Source organism: Bombus huntii, chromosome 7 (assembly GCF_024542735.1).
Source record: "Bombus huntii isolate Logan2020A chromosome 7, iyBomHunt1.1, whole genome shotgun sequence".
Classification (NCBI taxonomy): domain Eukaryota; kingdom Metazoa; phylum Arthropoda; class Insecta; order Hymenoptera; family Apidae; genus Bombus; species Bombus huntii.
The window spans coordinates 6,733,051-6,750,240 of NC_066244.1; the positions used below are offsets into that span (position 1 = coordinate 6,733,051).

Consider the following 17,190-nt stretch of genomic DNA (forward strand, 5'->3'; position numbering starts at 1 on the left):
CAGGTTGTGCGGTTTGTCCTCCGTATACGGAATACAGATACAGATCGTACTACCGATCGCTTAGCTTTTCGTACGAGCGATGAACGTTCCTTATTAAACTAATTCTAAGCGAATAGCGCAGATTCGACGCGATCGTCACCGAGTCTTCCCACCGGTGAAAGTGGAATGGAAATCACATCCTGCTCGAGTAGAGCAAACTCTTGCTCGCGTGTCACAAGTCTCATACGGTCTACGTCTAGTGAATGCAGTACAGTACGACCCGCGCGAGAAGAATGTTAACGTAGATTCGAAACGATTCAAAACTAGTGCGTTTCGATGTATACCGACATCTAGGTACTTACTAGGTAGGTAGGATACGAAAAGAAAGTCAGTCACCGATTCGAACGGCGTGGAAAGTGTCGTTTGGTTCCGGGTACGACGACCCACCGATCTTTCGCGTAGTCTTCCACACTATTTACTTACGTACGACGTACGTTTCGCGACGCGCGGCATCGGTTCGAACGAGACAATAATTGTCGAGGCTTGCTTGCGTCCTCTTTAGACACTTCGTTCCCTTACGCTGCCAAATACATACGTAATTGTGTCTTTCGTCGTCTTTTTCTCTGTAATTGCAAGTAAGTTGTACTACTTCCACTTCTATCCAGTACGATAGTACATATTTACATATAGTATACCAGTTGCATAAAATATGACAAAATGACGCAAACGAATGCGATATATCTATTACGTAAACTTACTATTTATTAGCATAATTATTACATGCGAAACGATGGTCGTAAACTTACATATCAAAATGATTAACCAATGCGGATACATATTACGTAAATGTAACTATACAAATATATTTATATCACAGTCGTAGACAAAGAAATCAATACGTTAGTCGATATCGAAGTTATTTCGTACATACAATCAAGTGTTTAGAGATCATCACCGAAAATCCCTAGTGATTTGAAGCAGGCAAACACGTTCGATAGTTATTTCTCACCGATAAATAGATTAACGGTATGCTTGAGCGCGAACAATTTAATTATTCTCTTGATATTCCTTATACGATACGCTTTAACGATGACAACAACGACACTACGCGTCTTTGGAACAGAAAACATACTGTTTAACCACGCTTCTCCATTCCCATTTTTCCTATCTTTCTCTTTTCTTCTTTCTTCTCTCTTCCATCATTTTTTCACACCCTATTAATCGATGCCAATAACGTTAATAAACTCTGTCTAGCAGCAAAAGTCCCATGTCGAAAAACGGTTAGTGGTAACGATCAACGTCGAATAACGAAGATACGTGTTAACGCTATTATCATTATCATGTCTATGTTTAACGCGTTTTTCTAAATATAGGACGAATGATAAAACCAGTCTTATCGTAGTCGTTATTCGGGACAGAATTCGTTAGTTCGATACGCATTACGTTGGAAGAGTGATAAAATTTCTTGGCTGAGCATTCGAACGCGTTATTAAAAAAGGAAGCATTTTGTCGTGAAACCGTTAGGATGCGACACAATAAAAATCCATAAAATCAGAAAAATGCCTTCGATTTTCTGTTCGCTTCCCTCGACTCGTGTTTTATATCCCACCCACACTACGTATAGTATATATATATATATATAGTACGTACATGTATTGAATTCATTCGAATTTGTTCAAATGGGAATTTTTTTAAATTTCAGAACGACTCGTATATAACATTAACATTTTAATTCGTCGTGCCGCATGAAACTCACTGACGATACAACTACAGCGAACTTTAACGACAAATGTGAAGACAACGATCGAAATGAGCGTGGCATCGCTCATTAATGACGGATGCCAAATGTTTCCAAGAGAATATTATTACAAGAACTCTCAAATAAACTCTTAAACTCGCACCGAGTATTTCAAAGACGAGATGTTGTATGTACCATGGGTTGTGCTTCTTCGAGCAAAATCGTTGAATTCAACGATATTCTTAAGAACACAAACCTTCGAAAGTTACGATTATAGTAGAAGGAATAATAGGCTATTTGTTTTGATTTTTCTTCTTCTCGATTCGAGAATTTCTTGCTTCTCAGGCATCTCCGAGCGATCGAGATTCATAACGATTCTTCTTCTTCTTCTTCTTCTGATTAGTTGTTTTTTCTTTTTAGTCTTACGAAAAGAAGGAAGACCAAAAAAGAAGAGAAAGGGCAGAAGAACAAAGATCAATTGATACGTTCCTTTTGCTTTCTTCTTCTGCGATATTATATATCGAGATAAAACGCAGTAGAAAGGCGATAGATCTGGCAAATCGTCTGATTTTGTTCGTCCTCGAAAGCTCGAAGGGTATATGCCATATTTTTCAGGTAATCTTATCTTATCGGATACATAGATCCCTAGAACATAGGCGCAATAGATGAACGAGCAACGCGACAGAATCTGAACAACTCTACGAATCTGAACGATTGCCCGGCTTCTCGTTATCTCAAAAATTTGCTTCCAAAGAATTTTCTAGCTCGTTCAAAGGCGGCACCATAGTTTGAAGGGAAAAATATCGGGATCGATCGGCAGCGTCGACGCTCGTCACGTGCTGAAATTGACAGGGTTGGCTGATATTACTCTTGGCCGGTAAAACCACTTTCTTCTGCACGGGCTTCTTCTTTTTCTTCCCTGGTATCGAGAGACTAATGTTCTCTGGACAAGAAACGAGTCTTTCTATGTGTTGCCAAAGGTCGTTCGCGGCTTTCGGATTATCGAAGCTGAGTCCCGCGAGGCGCGTGTGATCGGACGAAAGACACATCGTATGAAAAGCCGGGCCCGATACCTGCGAAACATAATTTTTCAAAACGAACTCTAGTCGTTTAGAATTACTTATAAATTACCGATCGGCTGACCGACAAACATGTCTTTTACCTTGTACGACGACAAATTGTCGATGGTCTCCCTCCAAAGAGTAAAACAAGTGCCACGTTCTGCCAACAGAATTTGAATCCGCCTCTTGGATCTCGATCGGGTTTCTCCAAGATCCAAAACTACCACGGGTATGCCGGTAAACCGAAGTTCCCATCTTTCGGTTTGCGACGCGCTTCCCAGATACAAGTTGGCCAACGACTCGCAAACGAACACCTGTTGTCGTTCGAAAGAAACAAAACGATGATACAATACGTACACTTGCATTTTGGCAAACAGCACGCACAGCTTCGCTTACCTGAGACTTCAAACCCCTGAAAAACGTTTCCAGTTGTTCCCGTTCCATCTGGCTCACTGGCTCCAAACGCGATTCGTCGCTGTTTTCAGAACTATCGCTACCTTCATAGCTAGACGTGGCTGAGGTGTCTGCCTCTCCCGTCGACGATAATCGCCTCCTCGCAGCTCCACTGTATTCACTGTAGTAGGAAGAACTGTGCAGCGACAGGTTCGACTGCAACGTAGGGCAGGAAGATGCGTATACCGGCGGCGGGGCATTCATCTTTTCCTGAAAACCAAACAAACGATTGCACTTGTTCGATCGGAATCGAAAGCCCATAACCACAACCCTCTTGTTTATTTCGCGAGACGGAATAGAAGCCAAACGAAAACGATACAGATATTATACGAAAGTACCAAGATCCGTGTCAGTGCTCTGTCATTCGATCGTTCGTTTGTTCCGAGTTAACAGGGAATGTTTCTCACATATCTTTTCGATCTTTTGACGATCGACCGCGTCTAGATAAAATGTTACACGAAAGAACCATCGGTGAAATCGATGACGCGACACGATCCACGATTATTCCTTCGATCCTCTCCGTCTGACTTCTTCACGGGTTAAATTTGACGGCGACTATTACGATGACGTTGATGGCGCGACGACACGTTCTCTGCGCTAAAGAACGAAATGGTACGTGTTCGATCGAATACGAAATGCGAGAGGCACAGTCAAAGTGAGAAACATAAGGGACACACCGTCCGATAGTAGCATGGATAAAGCTAATCAACCAATAACGTTTTAGCAACGACCCACTTAATCATGGCGAGAAAAGTTCCACTCTTGTCCGACCTTAATTCGATCACAGCGACGCCTTTAACGAGTTAGTCGGGTGAGTAATCACGGTCTAAGTGCATGGGTTGTCGCATCGTCGCACGCGCGATGCCATTATTCGTTCCCATCGTTAAGAATTCCCTGATAAAAGTGTCAGCCTCTCGATTAAAATTTGACATCGACGTCTCGTCCAATATTAGAATACGTTACGTATCTACGTTTACCGCGAAAGTGGGAGAAGGACCTCTGGAAGGAATGGTCGTTTTCGATGAACTCGACGCTGTCGTAAAGTTAAGCGCGCGCATAGGCCGAAAATGTCATACGTAGAAAGAAAACAATGTGAAGCAGCGCGTGACGATGAGCGACAGAGAGCAGTCTCCATGAGATTTCTTTTCATCTCCGTAATGCGTATATCATATGTATTAGATACGCGCGACGTAAGGAAAAATTAGAGAAAATTTGGGCAAAGCTATGTTTATACTGTTATTGTAGTAGCTGCCCGCCCTCACCGCTGTGACACGCCCGCATACTTAGTTTACGCTCTTCGAGTAACGATATTCCTACACGCTCGAGAATCGAAAGGAGAATCGATAGAAAGATGGCGGTTCGTGTGCGAGTGTATACGAAACGTATTGTGCGTGCCGGAAGCGCATTATCTACGTTATCTATAACGATATAACACGCTCGACAAGGATGCACCATTGTTTTAAACCGGCAAGAACTTGGTTCTTGGTTTTGTCCGTAGATCAACTGCCGATAAGTATGTTCGCGGACTGTTTCTTTTCGCGTTCTCACGGGACGACCGATTGTTCGCAGCCGTGGGTACAAAATTCTCTGTGCCCTCCCATCCTAGAAAAATCTTGAAAACGAATCGAAATCGGTGATTATAACAAAACGAAAGAAAACGTACGTTGACGAACTAAACAGCAACGAAACCTGTTTCTACTCGTAACTTGACGAACACGGATGTGTGGAGTGTGTGCATACGCGCAGGAAATTCGTGGGAGTAGTCGGCAAAGACGATTTTACAGAAAGAGATTATTGATTGATCATCGCAGGGAGGACGATATTCGGAAGAAAGGAGAAATCGATAGCGCGTTGTACGTACATTTGAATATTTCGACACTCGTATAATAATTGCAATTTGATTATTCTTACAATCGTATGAAGCTGCACGCGTAAGTAGCAAGATAATTTGTACTAATCTTAATGCGAGCGTATTATGTAGATATACTTTCCGCAAAATTGTCTACACTCGTAATTTGTACGATGACATCATTCCCATCGCTACTTTCCAACTGTCACACTTATATCGGATCTCTCTCACGCGGAACGCTTTCTTCTCCATTCCGTTATCTCTTTGCCTCCATCTTTCAGTCGCGTCGTTCTTCTTGCGATGCGCGACGAACGTTCGACGCTGCGAATAGAAACACGATAAACGCTTGGTAAAACGTAGCGAAACCCGAAACCAACAGTTTCGGACGTACGAAGCTCTTTTCAGTTCTCCTCGCGTCATGTCATTGTTCGCCGCATACTATTGTCCGTTATTACATACCTTCGTTGTGCCCTTGTTTCGCGAATTACGCTTACCCAAGGCTGCGTTCAAACATCGTGGACATTCGCGTTTATTCATTTCATACGTGTTTCATACGTGCATATATGTTTCATACAACTAGGTTTTCGCGCGCCCACCGATCGATCGCCAGCCATTCAACAAACTCAGGCTATAGAGAGCAACGAGATCGGTCTGCGTCTCTGTGAATTATTGTCAAACGTGCGGACTTTTCTGGTATAGTCGTAGTTGTTGTCCACAGAAGTTGCACGCAATAACGACGGGCAACGGCAGAGACGTCGCGTCGTGTTACTCGAATAACTAACCATGAGTGAGCAACAAGTATCGTAATTATTACAGAGCTGCGAACGACGGCCGTAACGAGGCATGCCGTCATCTTCGTCAACAACTGGCTACACCCCAAAGAAATCGTCCACATATTTTGTCGAGTTCGTTCAGTTTTATCAACTCGGTATTTTGATATCGATTATCTTCTGCGTATACTACTGATTCCAGTATGATAGCTTACGGTAGTTCGCGAGTTACGTAATGGAAATATAGTACGAGAGACGGACGGACGAGTCCAATAACGAGTACCTAAGTCGTTGCTCGTTACGCGTAAAATGTAAGTAGTAGCATCGTGTCGTAAACACGCACATCTATATTTATTACATTTTTTTGCTAATGATTTCCGGATGATTCACGTATTATCAAACATCCGTAAACGTGGTACATCGCGTATACGATAAAACCAGAACGAGATGCCACCGTACGTGCGCATTCGATGCATGAAAATATTTGCAAATTATCGATTATCAGGCCGCGAAAAGAGAGAATCGAGACGCGTGAGCTTACGCAGAAAAGCTCTTGATTCGCTTGTCTAACAACGAGAGTGGTGTACGTGCACGTGTCGGTTACGCATGCAGCTCTTTGTACGCATACAGTCACGATCACCGCTACAGATGACCGAACCTCTTAGCACTCTGTATATGTAGCTACGTGTTTTCAAAATATCGTTCGGGAGAAAGTAACAGATACAAAAGGGTTTTCGTAACTCGAACATCGAGTACGTAGCAAGCGAGGTTTATACGAAAGCGATGTAAACGGAAAACGTTTATCGATGGACGATACCATTGATAAAGGCTATCGACGTTTGAACATCATCGCGTCGTTAGTTGGCGATTCGTGAGAAGCAGAGACAGTGCGCAAAGACGATAAGAGCGTCGACTATCTCGCAGAATACACGCGATATCAATTTAGAGCTGATGATTTGTTTCCGCCTACGTAGTCTCTTAGTCATCGAGTCCCCTCGTTGAATATCAACCGGACAATGTGAGATGTCTTTGAAATTGCGTCGCCAGATACATATGTATTATATATACGTACATATATAGTATATATATATATATATATATATATATAGGTACCCATGCGTATTCCTTTTTCTGCTTTATTCGCCCGTTCATTTTTCGTTAATATTTACCGCCAGCATCAGTTTCCATACGCGTAATAACGCCCATGTAGGTGAAGCGCATACATTTGCAACGTATCGAAAAACGCGGTAGAACATGCGCGTAGATTCTCGTCACGTGTTTACATGTTACTCACGCAATTAGTCATCGTTATTGATATAAGCGGTAAGAAGTTTCTCATTCTCTAACAAACACGTACGTATGCATATGTGGTACGTAGGTGCCTGCATACTCATAAGTTGATACGGAAAACTAGCAAGAACGTCGAACGTTGTTAACGTATGTCGTGGTTAATTGCGTAATATCGCCAAGCGATTATTCACTCTTAACGATCAACGATTCATCTTGTGTAACTATTCGTAACGATTCATAGGAGTATAGCAGTATCGGTTATAATTTGAGAAATTTGAGAAATTCACGATTATCTCGTTCACGTTCTTTACACAATACCGTGGTCCTCTTCCGGGTTGCCTTCTTCTCGAGCTATCCCAGATTTTGCTACTCCGTCGTCAGAATATGCAAATAGTATCTGCGATCGAGTCGATCACTTCTCCCGATCTTACCGTAAGTTAGGGCGATCGGTGTTGCGATTATCTAACTCCTAACGCGTTATTACAAATCGACTTTCTTTATCCGCCCAATTATATTTTTTCTCATATACAGGGTGGTTGGTAACTGGCGGTACAAGCGGAAAGGGGGTGATTCTACGCGAAAAAGAAGTCGAAAATATAGAATAAACATTTTTTCTTTTTTTTTAATTTTTTTTTAAATCTACAGCGAGATCCGTTATAACGAGACGCGATAAAGTGCACGCGTACCGACCAAAAATTCAAAGTCGATTTTCTCGAAAACGAAGCCTCGAACGAAAAATTTTTATTCTATATTTTCGACTTTTTTTTTCGCGTAGAATCACCCCCTTTCCGCTTGTACCGCCAGTTACCAACCACCCTGTATATTCGTATTTCTTTTTTGTTTCCTTCGTCGTGCATCTATCGTTGTTCTCTACCGTAATTCCTTCTCCTCTTTCTCGTACCATAACAGCTGGCTTGTGCTCGTTAATTTTCTAAATAGACGAATAAACAAATTACGCGTCAACGAAACGATATCGTTTCAACTGATCGATAGAACGAAATTTGAATCCGTCGCGTGATCATCTACGATTACTCGTTTATCCGTTTGCCACGCGTAATACGCGTACGATTACTTTGCCAAGGAAGATATTCAAGTTTTCACGTAGGAACGACGACAGTTTGAGAGTTCGAGCGCGAAGGATGGATCGATGAAACAGGGTTCTGGGAACAGGTTATCCTGGCAGAGGGGAGGCTGGAGGCGAAGAACCTCGATTCCGAAGCTGCCCTTCGGCGTGACGTCATCGTCCGCTATGCATCAGGTTATCGTTCAGAGTTGGCGTTGCTCAAGACCGCTTGCCGCTAGGACGAAAAATATTCCTCTACCATCGTCCATAGTTATTCGATTCTCCTTCCGATATTCGCAAAATGCTGCTCGAATATAAACATCGTGCTCTCTCTTTTCCCCGCTTCTCTCTACCTCCTTTCTCTCTTTGACAATCGGTTGTTTAACGGGACTGCTTTTCGCTCTGCCGACTCGTTGTTCCGTTCGGTACAAGCCATATTAGGGTTAAGTTCCTTCTGCCACGTTAGAATTCTCTCGGCAGGGTATCTTGTTTAAGTCGAAGCGATTCTCGCGCGCGAGTTCGTATAACGAGGAAACGAAGGCGATCGAGCGTGTCTCGGAACGCCGCCAGACTATAGGAAATATTCCCTCGTCTACTCGAATGCGAAAACGCTCAAACGAAACGTTCCGTCTGCACAAATGTCCGGCCTAGCAGTCTGGTCACGTTCGCGGAACGTGAGTTATCGTCCTCGAAAAATAATAACGCTCTCTTCAGGGCCAGCCCGTATCGTTTACCTTCTACGAGTGTGTCTACGATTGTTCGGCGAACGCGACGTCGTGCGAGTAGCATTTATTCTCTGCTCAGCTCTCGTTTCGATTGGCTTGATTAGCCAAATGTCTAGGAAAAACAGTTTCCGCGCCGATCCTATTTTATTTCGTTCGACGCTGATCAAAGTTGCGATTAAAACGGCAATCTCGTGAGAATCGCGCGAACGCGGTGTGGCGAGAACGCGAGCCAAGTTATTCGCGTTCCGTCAGGATTCTCCTTATGCAGATATACATCTTTTTCCTTTCTAGACTCGTTAATACGCAGAACCTTTTCAAACCGACTCGAGCCGATTTATGCCGCGCTATATTTATAGCGCTTCGAACAGAGCTTCCGCGGTTTCTGCTGCATTTTTCCTAATAACGACAAGCACAAAGTGGCACGAGAATAATTAAGCAACGTGCAACCGATACGAAATCGTTTTTGTTCCGATAGTGACTGTAACACCATCCGTGTTACCTGTGAATTCACAAGAAATTACATAAAGTCGTTTTAGTCCGTGGTGATAATATATTCTTGACGTCGTGTCGCGAACAATTGTAGCGAACGTTAAAGCCAGTAGCGAGACTGCGGTAAGAAAAAAGGAAATAAAGCGCTGGAATTTGTATAGTCGGCCCAAGCCGCGGTCTTTTACGTTCGCAAAGATTCCTAAACGAAATATGTAACAAACAAGTATATGTAAGCGTATATGACGCAAGCGTCACGAGTATTGTCTGCTTTCGACTGGTTTCGGCCAACCGGATATGAAACAGACTCCCAAGGGTTAAGTTAAGAGGCATTAACGGACAAACAGAACCGTTAATGATTCATTAGCTCGTATACCAGGATCACGGCAGTTAACCGGTCACTTTAGTTCGCGTGTCCGTCCGAGATACAACTTTACACGTAATATCATTTTGAAACAGCCAAATAATATAAAACAGTACGGTTCGATATTTTAACAGTAGCTCGTGGTGCGATTCGATCGTTATCGCGCTCGCGTTAGATAACGTTTACGGTGACTATGCGTCGATCAAGAAACTTGTATATTAAGTTTTAGCAGCGGAGGCTGAACCGGCCGACCTACAAATCGTAAATTCGACCTTGTTCCAACCTGTCCTCTCGGTCAGTCTTCCTGTTTCGAACGAGGTTTTAGGGTCTTGACGCACGATGCTCGCTCGTAAGAAGAAGAGACAATCTCTTCCATAGCAAATATTTTCCAATTGCAAATGATAATTTATCACTTATGGAGATAGTCAATGTCCTTGCCTATCTTATTCCTTAATTATTCTGTCAAAAGTCCAGGACGACTAGTAGAACAGATTTCGACGACAAACGATTTCGATGGCGTAAATAAATTAAAAAGACTCGTAAACTAACAAAATATCATCTAATCAGATGTTCACATGCGCGCTCGAATTTAAGTCTACGGTGGTTTTCTTCCTTCTTCTTCTTCTTTTCTCTCTCTCTCTCTCTCTCTCTCTTTCTATCGAATATAGCGTAAAAAGATGTTAAGTTCCCTAAGGGTCATAGTCCCTTTTAGTCGGATGAAAGAGAAAACGAAACGCGACATACTGCTCCGGCGTACCGAGCCGGTTGCGTAGGACAATATAGCTACGTGTATGCGTACAGATTGTGTCCGTCATTGTGTCTGTTTAACTCGTACACAGTCGTTTCTGCATCGTTGCTACGTTTCGATTTGGTTTGTTCACGGTTAAATAAAAGGCAACAGATACAATTGAAAAAAAGCAAACTTGGTTATTTTCGTTGAAATAAAAAATGCGAAGCATCGATTGCGAGGCGAAGCAGACTTGTCTCTCTACTCTACGTATGCAAAATGTACGGCGAAGATGCGAGCAAAGGAAGAGAAGGAGTTTGAAGAGAAAGAAAAGACGCGCGATGGCTCTTCTTCGGTTGGTTGTGTTCTTCTTAAACCGACGATAAATGTGTTTCATCGGAATCGTTGTTCATTCATTCGCCCGGCTCTGCCAAACGCGGAGGACGTCGTAAAACCGGTTTAATTTTAAAATGTGCGTAGAATCCATCTATTAAAAAAATGGCTCGTTTTTTAGAGGCCAATAACTCTATCGCCGCGATCTTACGAGTCTGGAACGCGAGAAGAAGAGTTTGGAAAACGCAAGAGAAGAAGAGAGAGGAAACGTAGGTAAAAGTAAAAGTAGTAAAAAATGGACGCTCAAAGTGCTGATAAAGTCATCGTCTTACGTATCTTCTTCGTATTCGTTCTTTTCTTTCCCCTCGTGTGCGCCGAATGATATAAGTTCGAGTCTTTCGTATACAAGTAAATATCGCTTCTTGGCATTGATAGCGACGCAACTCAATAGATGTTTCTATTTTTATCGCGTAGAACGTTGTATTTATAATTTCGTCAGTCTTGTGTCAGAGGGCAATTGCATTAGTAAAGCTTGTATTTGGTATTTTCAAAAACGTCGATACTAAGAAGTTTCTTCTCTAAAGTGTACATTTTTTAAGTTGTTCCACTATCAATGTCAAGTAGCGGTATGTACGTGCACGTGTATAGCTATCTATACGCGCTGCACCAACAAACACTTCGACTTGACGCAGGACCATTCTAAACGGGGATATTAGAAGAATGAAATGAACAGCCCTTTTCGACCATAGACAAGTAGGTTGTCGCATCTACTACATATAAGCGGAAAACCTCTATGACAACCAGAATTTTGTTCGTTCCGCTTCTAAAATACGAACCAACAGGTATATATCATACATATTTAAATGTTACGATAAAAGATCGTACTTCAACTTGTACTCACTGTGATAGATTATGATCGTCATACTGGTTGTACGACATAAACCATCGATTACTTTCGTACATAGATAACCGCGCCTAGAAGTTGAATTTGTCTTTCTTCGATACAATTCCAAATATACAGGGTGGTTGGTAACTGGTGGTACAAGCGGAAAGGGGGTGATTCTACGCGAAAAAAGAGGTCGAAAATATAGAATAAGAATTTTTCGTTCGAGGCTTTGTTTTCGAGAAAATCGACTTTGAATTGTCGGTCGGTACGCGTGCACTTTATCGCGTCTCGTTATAACGGACCTCACTGTAAATTTTTAAAAAAATTAAAAAAGAAAATTTTTATTCTATATTTTCGACTTCTTTTTTCGCGTAGAATCACCCCCTTTCCGCTTGTACCGCCAGTTACCAACCACCCTGTATATTATTTTTTAGGGTGCTCTAAGATTAGTAATATATTACATATCGTCAATATTTCAAGGTTCTTAACTAAAAGAATCAATATTTATCGTCGATACGATGTTGTCAATATTATACGACCATATGATGTTGAGGACTTTGAAATATCGACGATATTATTGATTGTATGTGGACAAAGCCTCGTAAACCGGTTTCGTTCGTTAAATCTTTCTTACTCGAAATATTCGATAAGAAACAGCACACTATAACTCGAAGACCTTAGATTTTTCCTTAAGATGCTTAACGAGATTCGGTTGAAACATGAACCCACCGGTATACAATTATCGACAATTACCTATGCATATGTCTGACGCGTGTAACCGTTAAAAATAAAGAACGAACTTCACAGTTACACAATAATTAATTAAATTAAAGAAATTAAAGAATATTTTAAGAAATTAATGAAAAGAAGAATTTAATTAAATCAAAGAATTAAAGAAAAGACGAAGCGAAGACAAATGTGAGCACAGTGGTGGATGTTACGAACACAGCGCGATAACCACCAGTTACGTACGTACTTATTTAACTGAGAAACGTTGATCGTTCGAAAGGTTCTCGTACAATGTCTCTTTGAAGTTGTATCGTTTGGAAGGACAAAGTCTCGTCGTCAAACGAAATTGTATCGGTATCTCTTGACCATTGTACCACGTAAGCGAAAGTTACGAACAAGCTCTTAGGGCGAAAAGTGATTTTATACGTTCTATGATAGAAATATGGAAACTGGTCGAATGTCGCGAGCATCTTTTTCATCGCGAAATCCGAGTATCTTTCGTACCGTGACCAAGGCGAGATTCCTACACTGGTTGGGAAGCGACTCGGGACCAACGGAAAAGTTTACAGAGAGAAAGAGAAACCAAGTGTCGGGAGAAAGGTGAAGAACGAGAGGCTAAGGAGACCGGACGATAGGTCGATGAACCGGACAAGAGCCCTGGGTCTCATTGCCTCTTCTTCTCCGTTCTTTTTCTTTCCTTTTCACTTTGCCCCCTTGTCGTTATATTTCTCTGCTTCGGACTTTTGCATAACATAAGTGCGCGTATCGTATTTTAACTCGCGAAGAGCACGAGATACCTCGTCCGTATTTGGATAGTATTTAGAGACAGATATCGGATGTAAAAAGGAAGATAAGAGGAAAAGCAGGAAAATGAAATGGAAACGATGTAATGCGGAAATGCGAATAAACGTAACCGTTGTTAACGCAAAATTAATCTTGTCGTAGTAAGCAAGCAGCCGGGCAAAACGCAATCCGATTTCTCCCCGATCGTAACTTTCAATGTCGTGGGTGAACTGGCTTCGGCTGGCGGGTTTCGATTGCTCGTAGCGTGAACGGATATCCGGAGAATCGTGCGGTTCTTACTCTCTCGCCAAGTTCTAGATTCCTGATTTCTCTGACCGCGCGAGATTCATACTCGAGCAGCCATGTTACAAATATGTAATAATGTATATGTATATAGTATACGCACAACCACACACACACACACACACAAAATACTAATTACTATATTCGTACATGTTACATAGTGGACATACATATATATACAGGGTGGTTGGTAATTGGTGGTACAAGCGGAAAGGAGATGATTCTATGCGAAAAAAGAAGTCGCAAATATATGGAATAAAAATTTTTCGTTCGAGGCTTCGTTTTCGAGAAAATCGACTTTGAATTTTTGGTCGGTACGCGTGCACTTTATCGCGTCTCGTTATAACGGACCTCACTGTAGATTTAAAAAAAAATTTAAAAAAAAGAAAAAAAATTTTTTATTCTGTATTTTCGACTTCTTTTTTCGCGTAGAATCACCCCCTTTCCGTTTGTGTCACCAGTTACCAACCACCCTGTATATATACGCGTCGACATGTTCACGTAACAGCGAACAAACGCACTTGGAAAAACTCAAGTTGTTTCTTTCGAACTTAGACTCGCTCGATAAGTATTTCCACTTTCCGTTTTTTACCTGCGATTACCAGCCGCGTCATTTCCGTTGCGGCGTATTTTTGCACTCTAAACAAACGAACACATCAACGCGACTACGACGAATTAACGTCAATTGTCAAAATCTAGATCCACATCGATGAGAAGTTATCGTTCGTTGCGGCCACGCTGTATTGAGACGATAATGGCGACGACACGATGGAACAACAGAGTTTCTTAAAAATTTAAAAAAACTATCGTCCTAATATAAGCGCCTTTTTCCCAAGAATCGTACTATATGTTCGAAAGAAGAAAAAAGAAAAAAAGAAGAAAAGCGGAGAATTTGTATCAAAGTGGGAACGAAACGATATTCACCTTGTTACGAAACAATATTATACGTACGACGAATTTCATTGAAAAAACGGTCACGTTCGATACGATTTATTCGCTGCGTGTGCCTGACGTACTCATCTAATTTTCAGGTATGCTATCGATAATCAGTTCGCGTGATTAGTTAAGCGATTTCGCGGTTCTGCGTTCCTTCCCTGTCGCGCAGTTAAGTCGGTCCAACGCTTACCAACGTTCCAAGGATTGCTTGTGAACTTTATTCAACGGATTACGAAAATAAATATGCTCAGTCAAACGATTACGAGTCTCTTTCTTCATGCTGCAATTACAAATTTCAAATTTTCCCAGTTAGCGTTTTCATCGAGTCGAGATATCGAGCGTACGAATTGCGCGAAAATTAATTATCGTAACGGAATGGCGTGCGATGGGTAGACATTGATCGATTTAACGTGCGCGCAACACCGAGTTACGGTTCGTAATCGCGTTTCCCTTTTGCTTCTGTTCCCGCGTTCTGATTTCAAGTAACAGACTTTTTCTTCTCTCGAGAAAGAAGCGAAGTCACCGTGGTCGTCTTTTCCTCTGCAATTCTTTCAAAAAGGATTTTCAGTGTCTTCTCCCAGTTACCAAAGAATTAAAGGAGAAGGGAGAACAAGATACGCGTTTGATGGAGCGCGAATGTGCAAATTGAACTCGCAAACTACGGACGCTCTGTGTGTATTCAACTTTACGACTCCTGCGCGTAGCGCAACAACGATTTACGGTTAACCGAACGCTTTGTTATCCTCGTTAACGGAAACTAATCGTAGGCGTGGACAAGTTCCCCTAACGAGTTTAACGCGCCGAAGATCTTCGATCCCGGGATAAGCCCGTAACCGCTCGTCGTGGCGATCCACTGAAACTACAATCTACAAAATCGAAGGGAAACAACGCGCACAGGTGGTTTAATGCAGCGGTCGGGACGTGAACAATTTTTCAAATCCTATCAATGAGTAAATAAACATCGTTGTAAATTAGGATATCTGCCTGCTGCAATGGGTATTGTGGAATCTTGTGATCGTAATCGAAATAGTCCGGGTGTTCTTCGATATAAGTACGAAACAAAGTCACAGAATGCACAGGAAGAATCGGTCTATCTAATGTTTATAAGGAGCAACCAAAATGTGAAATTCGCATCACGTATCGACATAAATACAGCCGCGTTTCTCGCGATTTACCGTCTATAATAGTGATATTTCTTTCTCTCTCTTTATTGTTAGTAATGTAGACAGGCGGATCGGTCGCGTTGCTGCGTCCTTTTCCAGAGGAACGCCGATGTTCCTCGTTCTTCTAATTTTCGAAGTTCAAAGCGTCGTCGATACGTCTACGCACGTTCGATCGAGTAACATTCGGCGCAACGCAAATTCCAACGGTACAAGATTTCGGTTTCATCTGTCAAAGATATGTTTAATGGATCTCGAAACTCGACATCTTACTCCATCGACATTTCGAAATATTTCGGCAAACTTGCCGCTAGTCGGCTAAGTACCGATTTATATACATACATAAATGCGTGTGTCAAAGAAAATGATATACATACTTACACGTCCGTGCAGAGTAATCCGCGAAAGGTTGGGGGTCTCGAAATCCTGTTTCACGTTTAGGGACGAACACGGGAAAGATTCAAACGCGTCGATCGTGCATGACTGCTGTTGCCACGATGACAGCTCGTTCGATACACCGATCGACGCGCGTCACCTGATCCACCGATTATGAGAAGCGACTCCTTCGCTTAGGGTTAGAACGAGTCGATTAATCGAAGAGGATGTGTGAATCCACGTCGAAAGGAGTTTCTCCCGTCTCTCCCTCTCCTTCTCTTCCTCTTTTTCAGTCTTATCACTCGGCGACGTGGTAAAAGAGAACAAGAGATAGGTTACGGACAGAATAATGGAACATTCGTGTGCTAGCAATTCTGAAAGAAACGCGAAAGCGACGGAAAAACTCTGCCGAAACGACGCTCACGAACAGTGACGATAGACTGTAGACCGAGGTTCCTCGCGGAGTCGTGGAGACTGAGGAGCAGCTTGGCGCAGCTCCGACGAATCGAGTTGCTCGACCGCGCGCGTACCCTTGCGAGCAACGCCAGAATTGCCCAGAATTCCCAACGAACACCACCGTGGAGGCGCGCGAAGCGCGAACCGCTCCGGCCACCAGCACGTCCGAATCTCAATTCATGTACTTAATCGCGCATCATGCACTGCCTCGTGTCGTGACGTTCGACACAGTTCGTGTTCACGCACGCCTTCTTCGCTAATTTACTATTCTTCCATGTCTCCTCTCTTTTTTTTTATACTCGTCTTTCGTCGCTCGACGTCACGTCGTCCAAATATATCCATTTTTTTGTCGACGTATCCTTTGAATTTAAACTCGTTCATAGTGTGTTCTAACTTTGTGTTCTAACTTCCAGCTCACTCGCATTTTGCTTTTTGTGTTTGTCCTCTACTATCTTTCTGCATATTGAAAATTAGATATTTACTTGCATACCTGAAAATATTACTATTAGAAATATGTTACGCAGAAAAATGATAACAGAAACGCGCAATTTTTCCCGCGTCGATATTGTCGATTTTGTCCACGTTCCTGTATGTTATTTCGACCGAAAGTCGATGGAAATCTGATAGCGTTCCAAGTTATTATTGCTACACGTTCAATGCAATTTCTTTGCATATTGGAACTAACGACGCTCGCGCTACTCTCGCGTGAGAAACATTTATGTCG

General features: G+C 42.3%; 1 protein-coding gene across 4 annotated transcripts; it reads right to left on the bottom strand.

Annotated features, from left to right (window-relative positions):
* Nucleotides 1–719: 719 nt before the first annotated feature.
* Nucleotides 720–16,471, bottom strand: LOC126867816 (uncharacterized). Of its 4 annotated transcripts, none has more exons than XM_050622785.1 (4): nt 16,013–16,471; nt 3,175–3,441; nt 2,880–3,092; nt 720–2,790 (listed from the first exon to the last, which is right to left on the bottom strand). In XM_050622785.1, exons 2-4 carry the CDS (start codon nt 3,433–3,435, stop codon nt 2,452–2,454), a joined length of 813 nt encoding a protein of 270 aa, XP_050478742.1. In that variant the 5' UTR covers nt 3,436–3,441; nt 16,013–16,471; the 3' UTR covers nt 720–2,451. The 4 variants fall into 4 exon arrangements, with proteins under 4 accessions (XP_050478742.1, XP_050478741.1, XP_050478744.1 ...); XM_050622784.1 differs by having other exon boundaries at nt 16,017–16,470; XM_050622787.1 differs by lacking the exon at nt 16,013–16,471 and adding an exon at nt 3,909–5,195.
* Between the last annotated feature and the right edge of the window lie 719 nt (nt 16,472–17,190).

Excerpts from the sequence above, each read along its gene's own strand:
- LOC126867816 (XM_050622785.1), bottom strand. The coding sequence starts at position 3,435 with ATGAATGCCCCGCCGCCGGTATACGCATCTTCCTGCCCTACGTTGCAG. Across the intron at positions 3,093-3,174 it reads TCAGGGGTTTGAAGTCTCAG|GTGTTCGTTTGCGAGTCGTT; the intron begins GTAAGCGAAGCT and ends GAACGACAACAG. Across the intron at positions 2,791-2,879 it reads ACAATTTGTCGTCGTACAAG|GTATCGGGCCCGGCTTTTCA; the intron begins GTAAAAGACATG and ends TATGTTTCGCAG.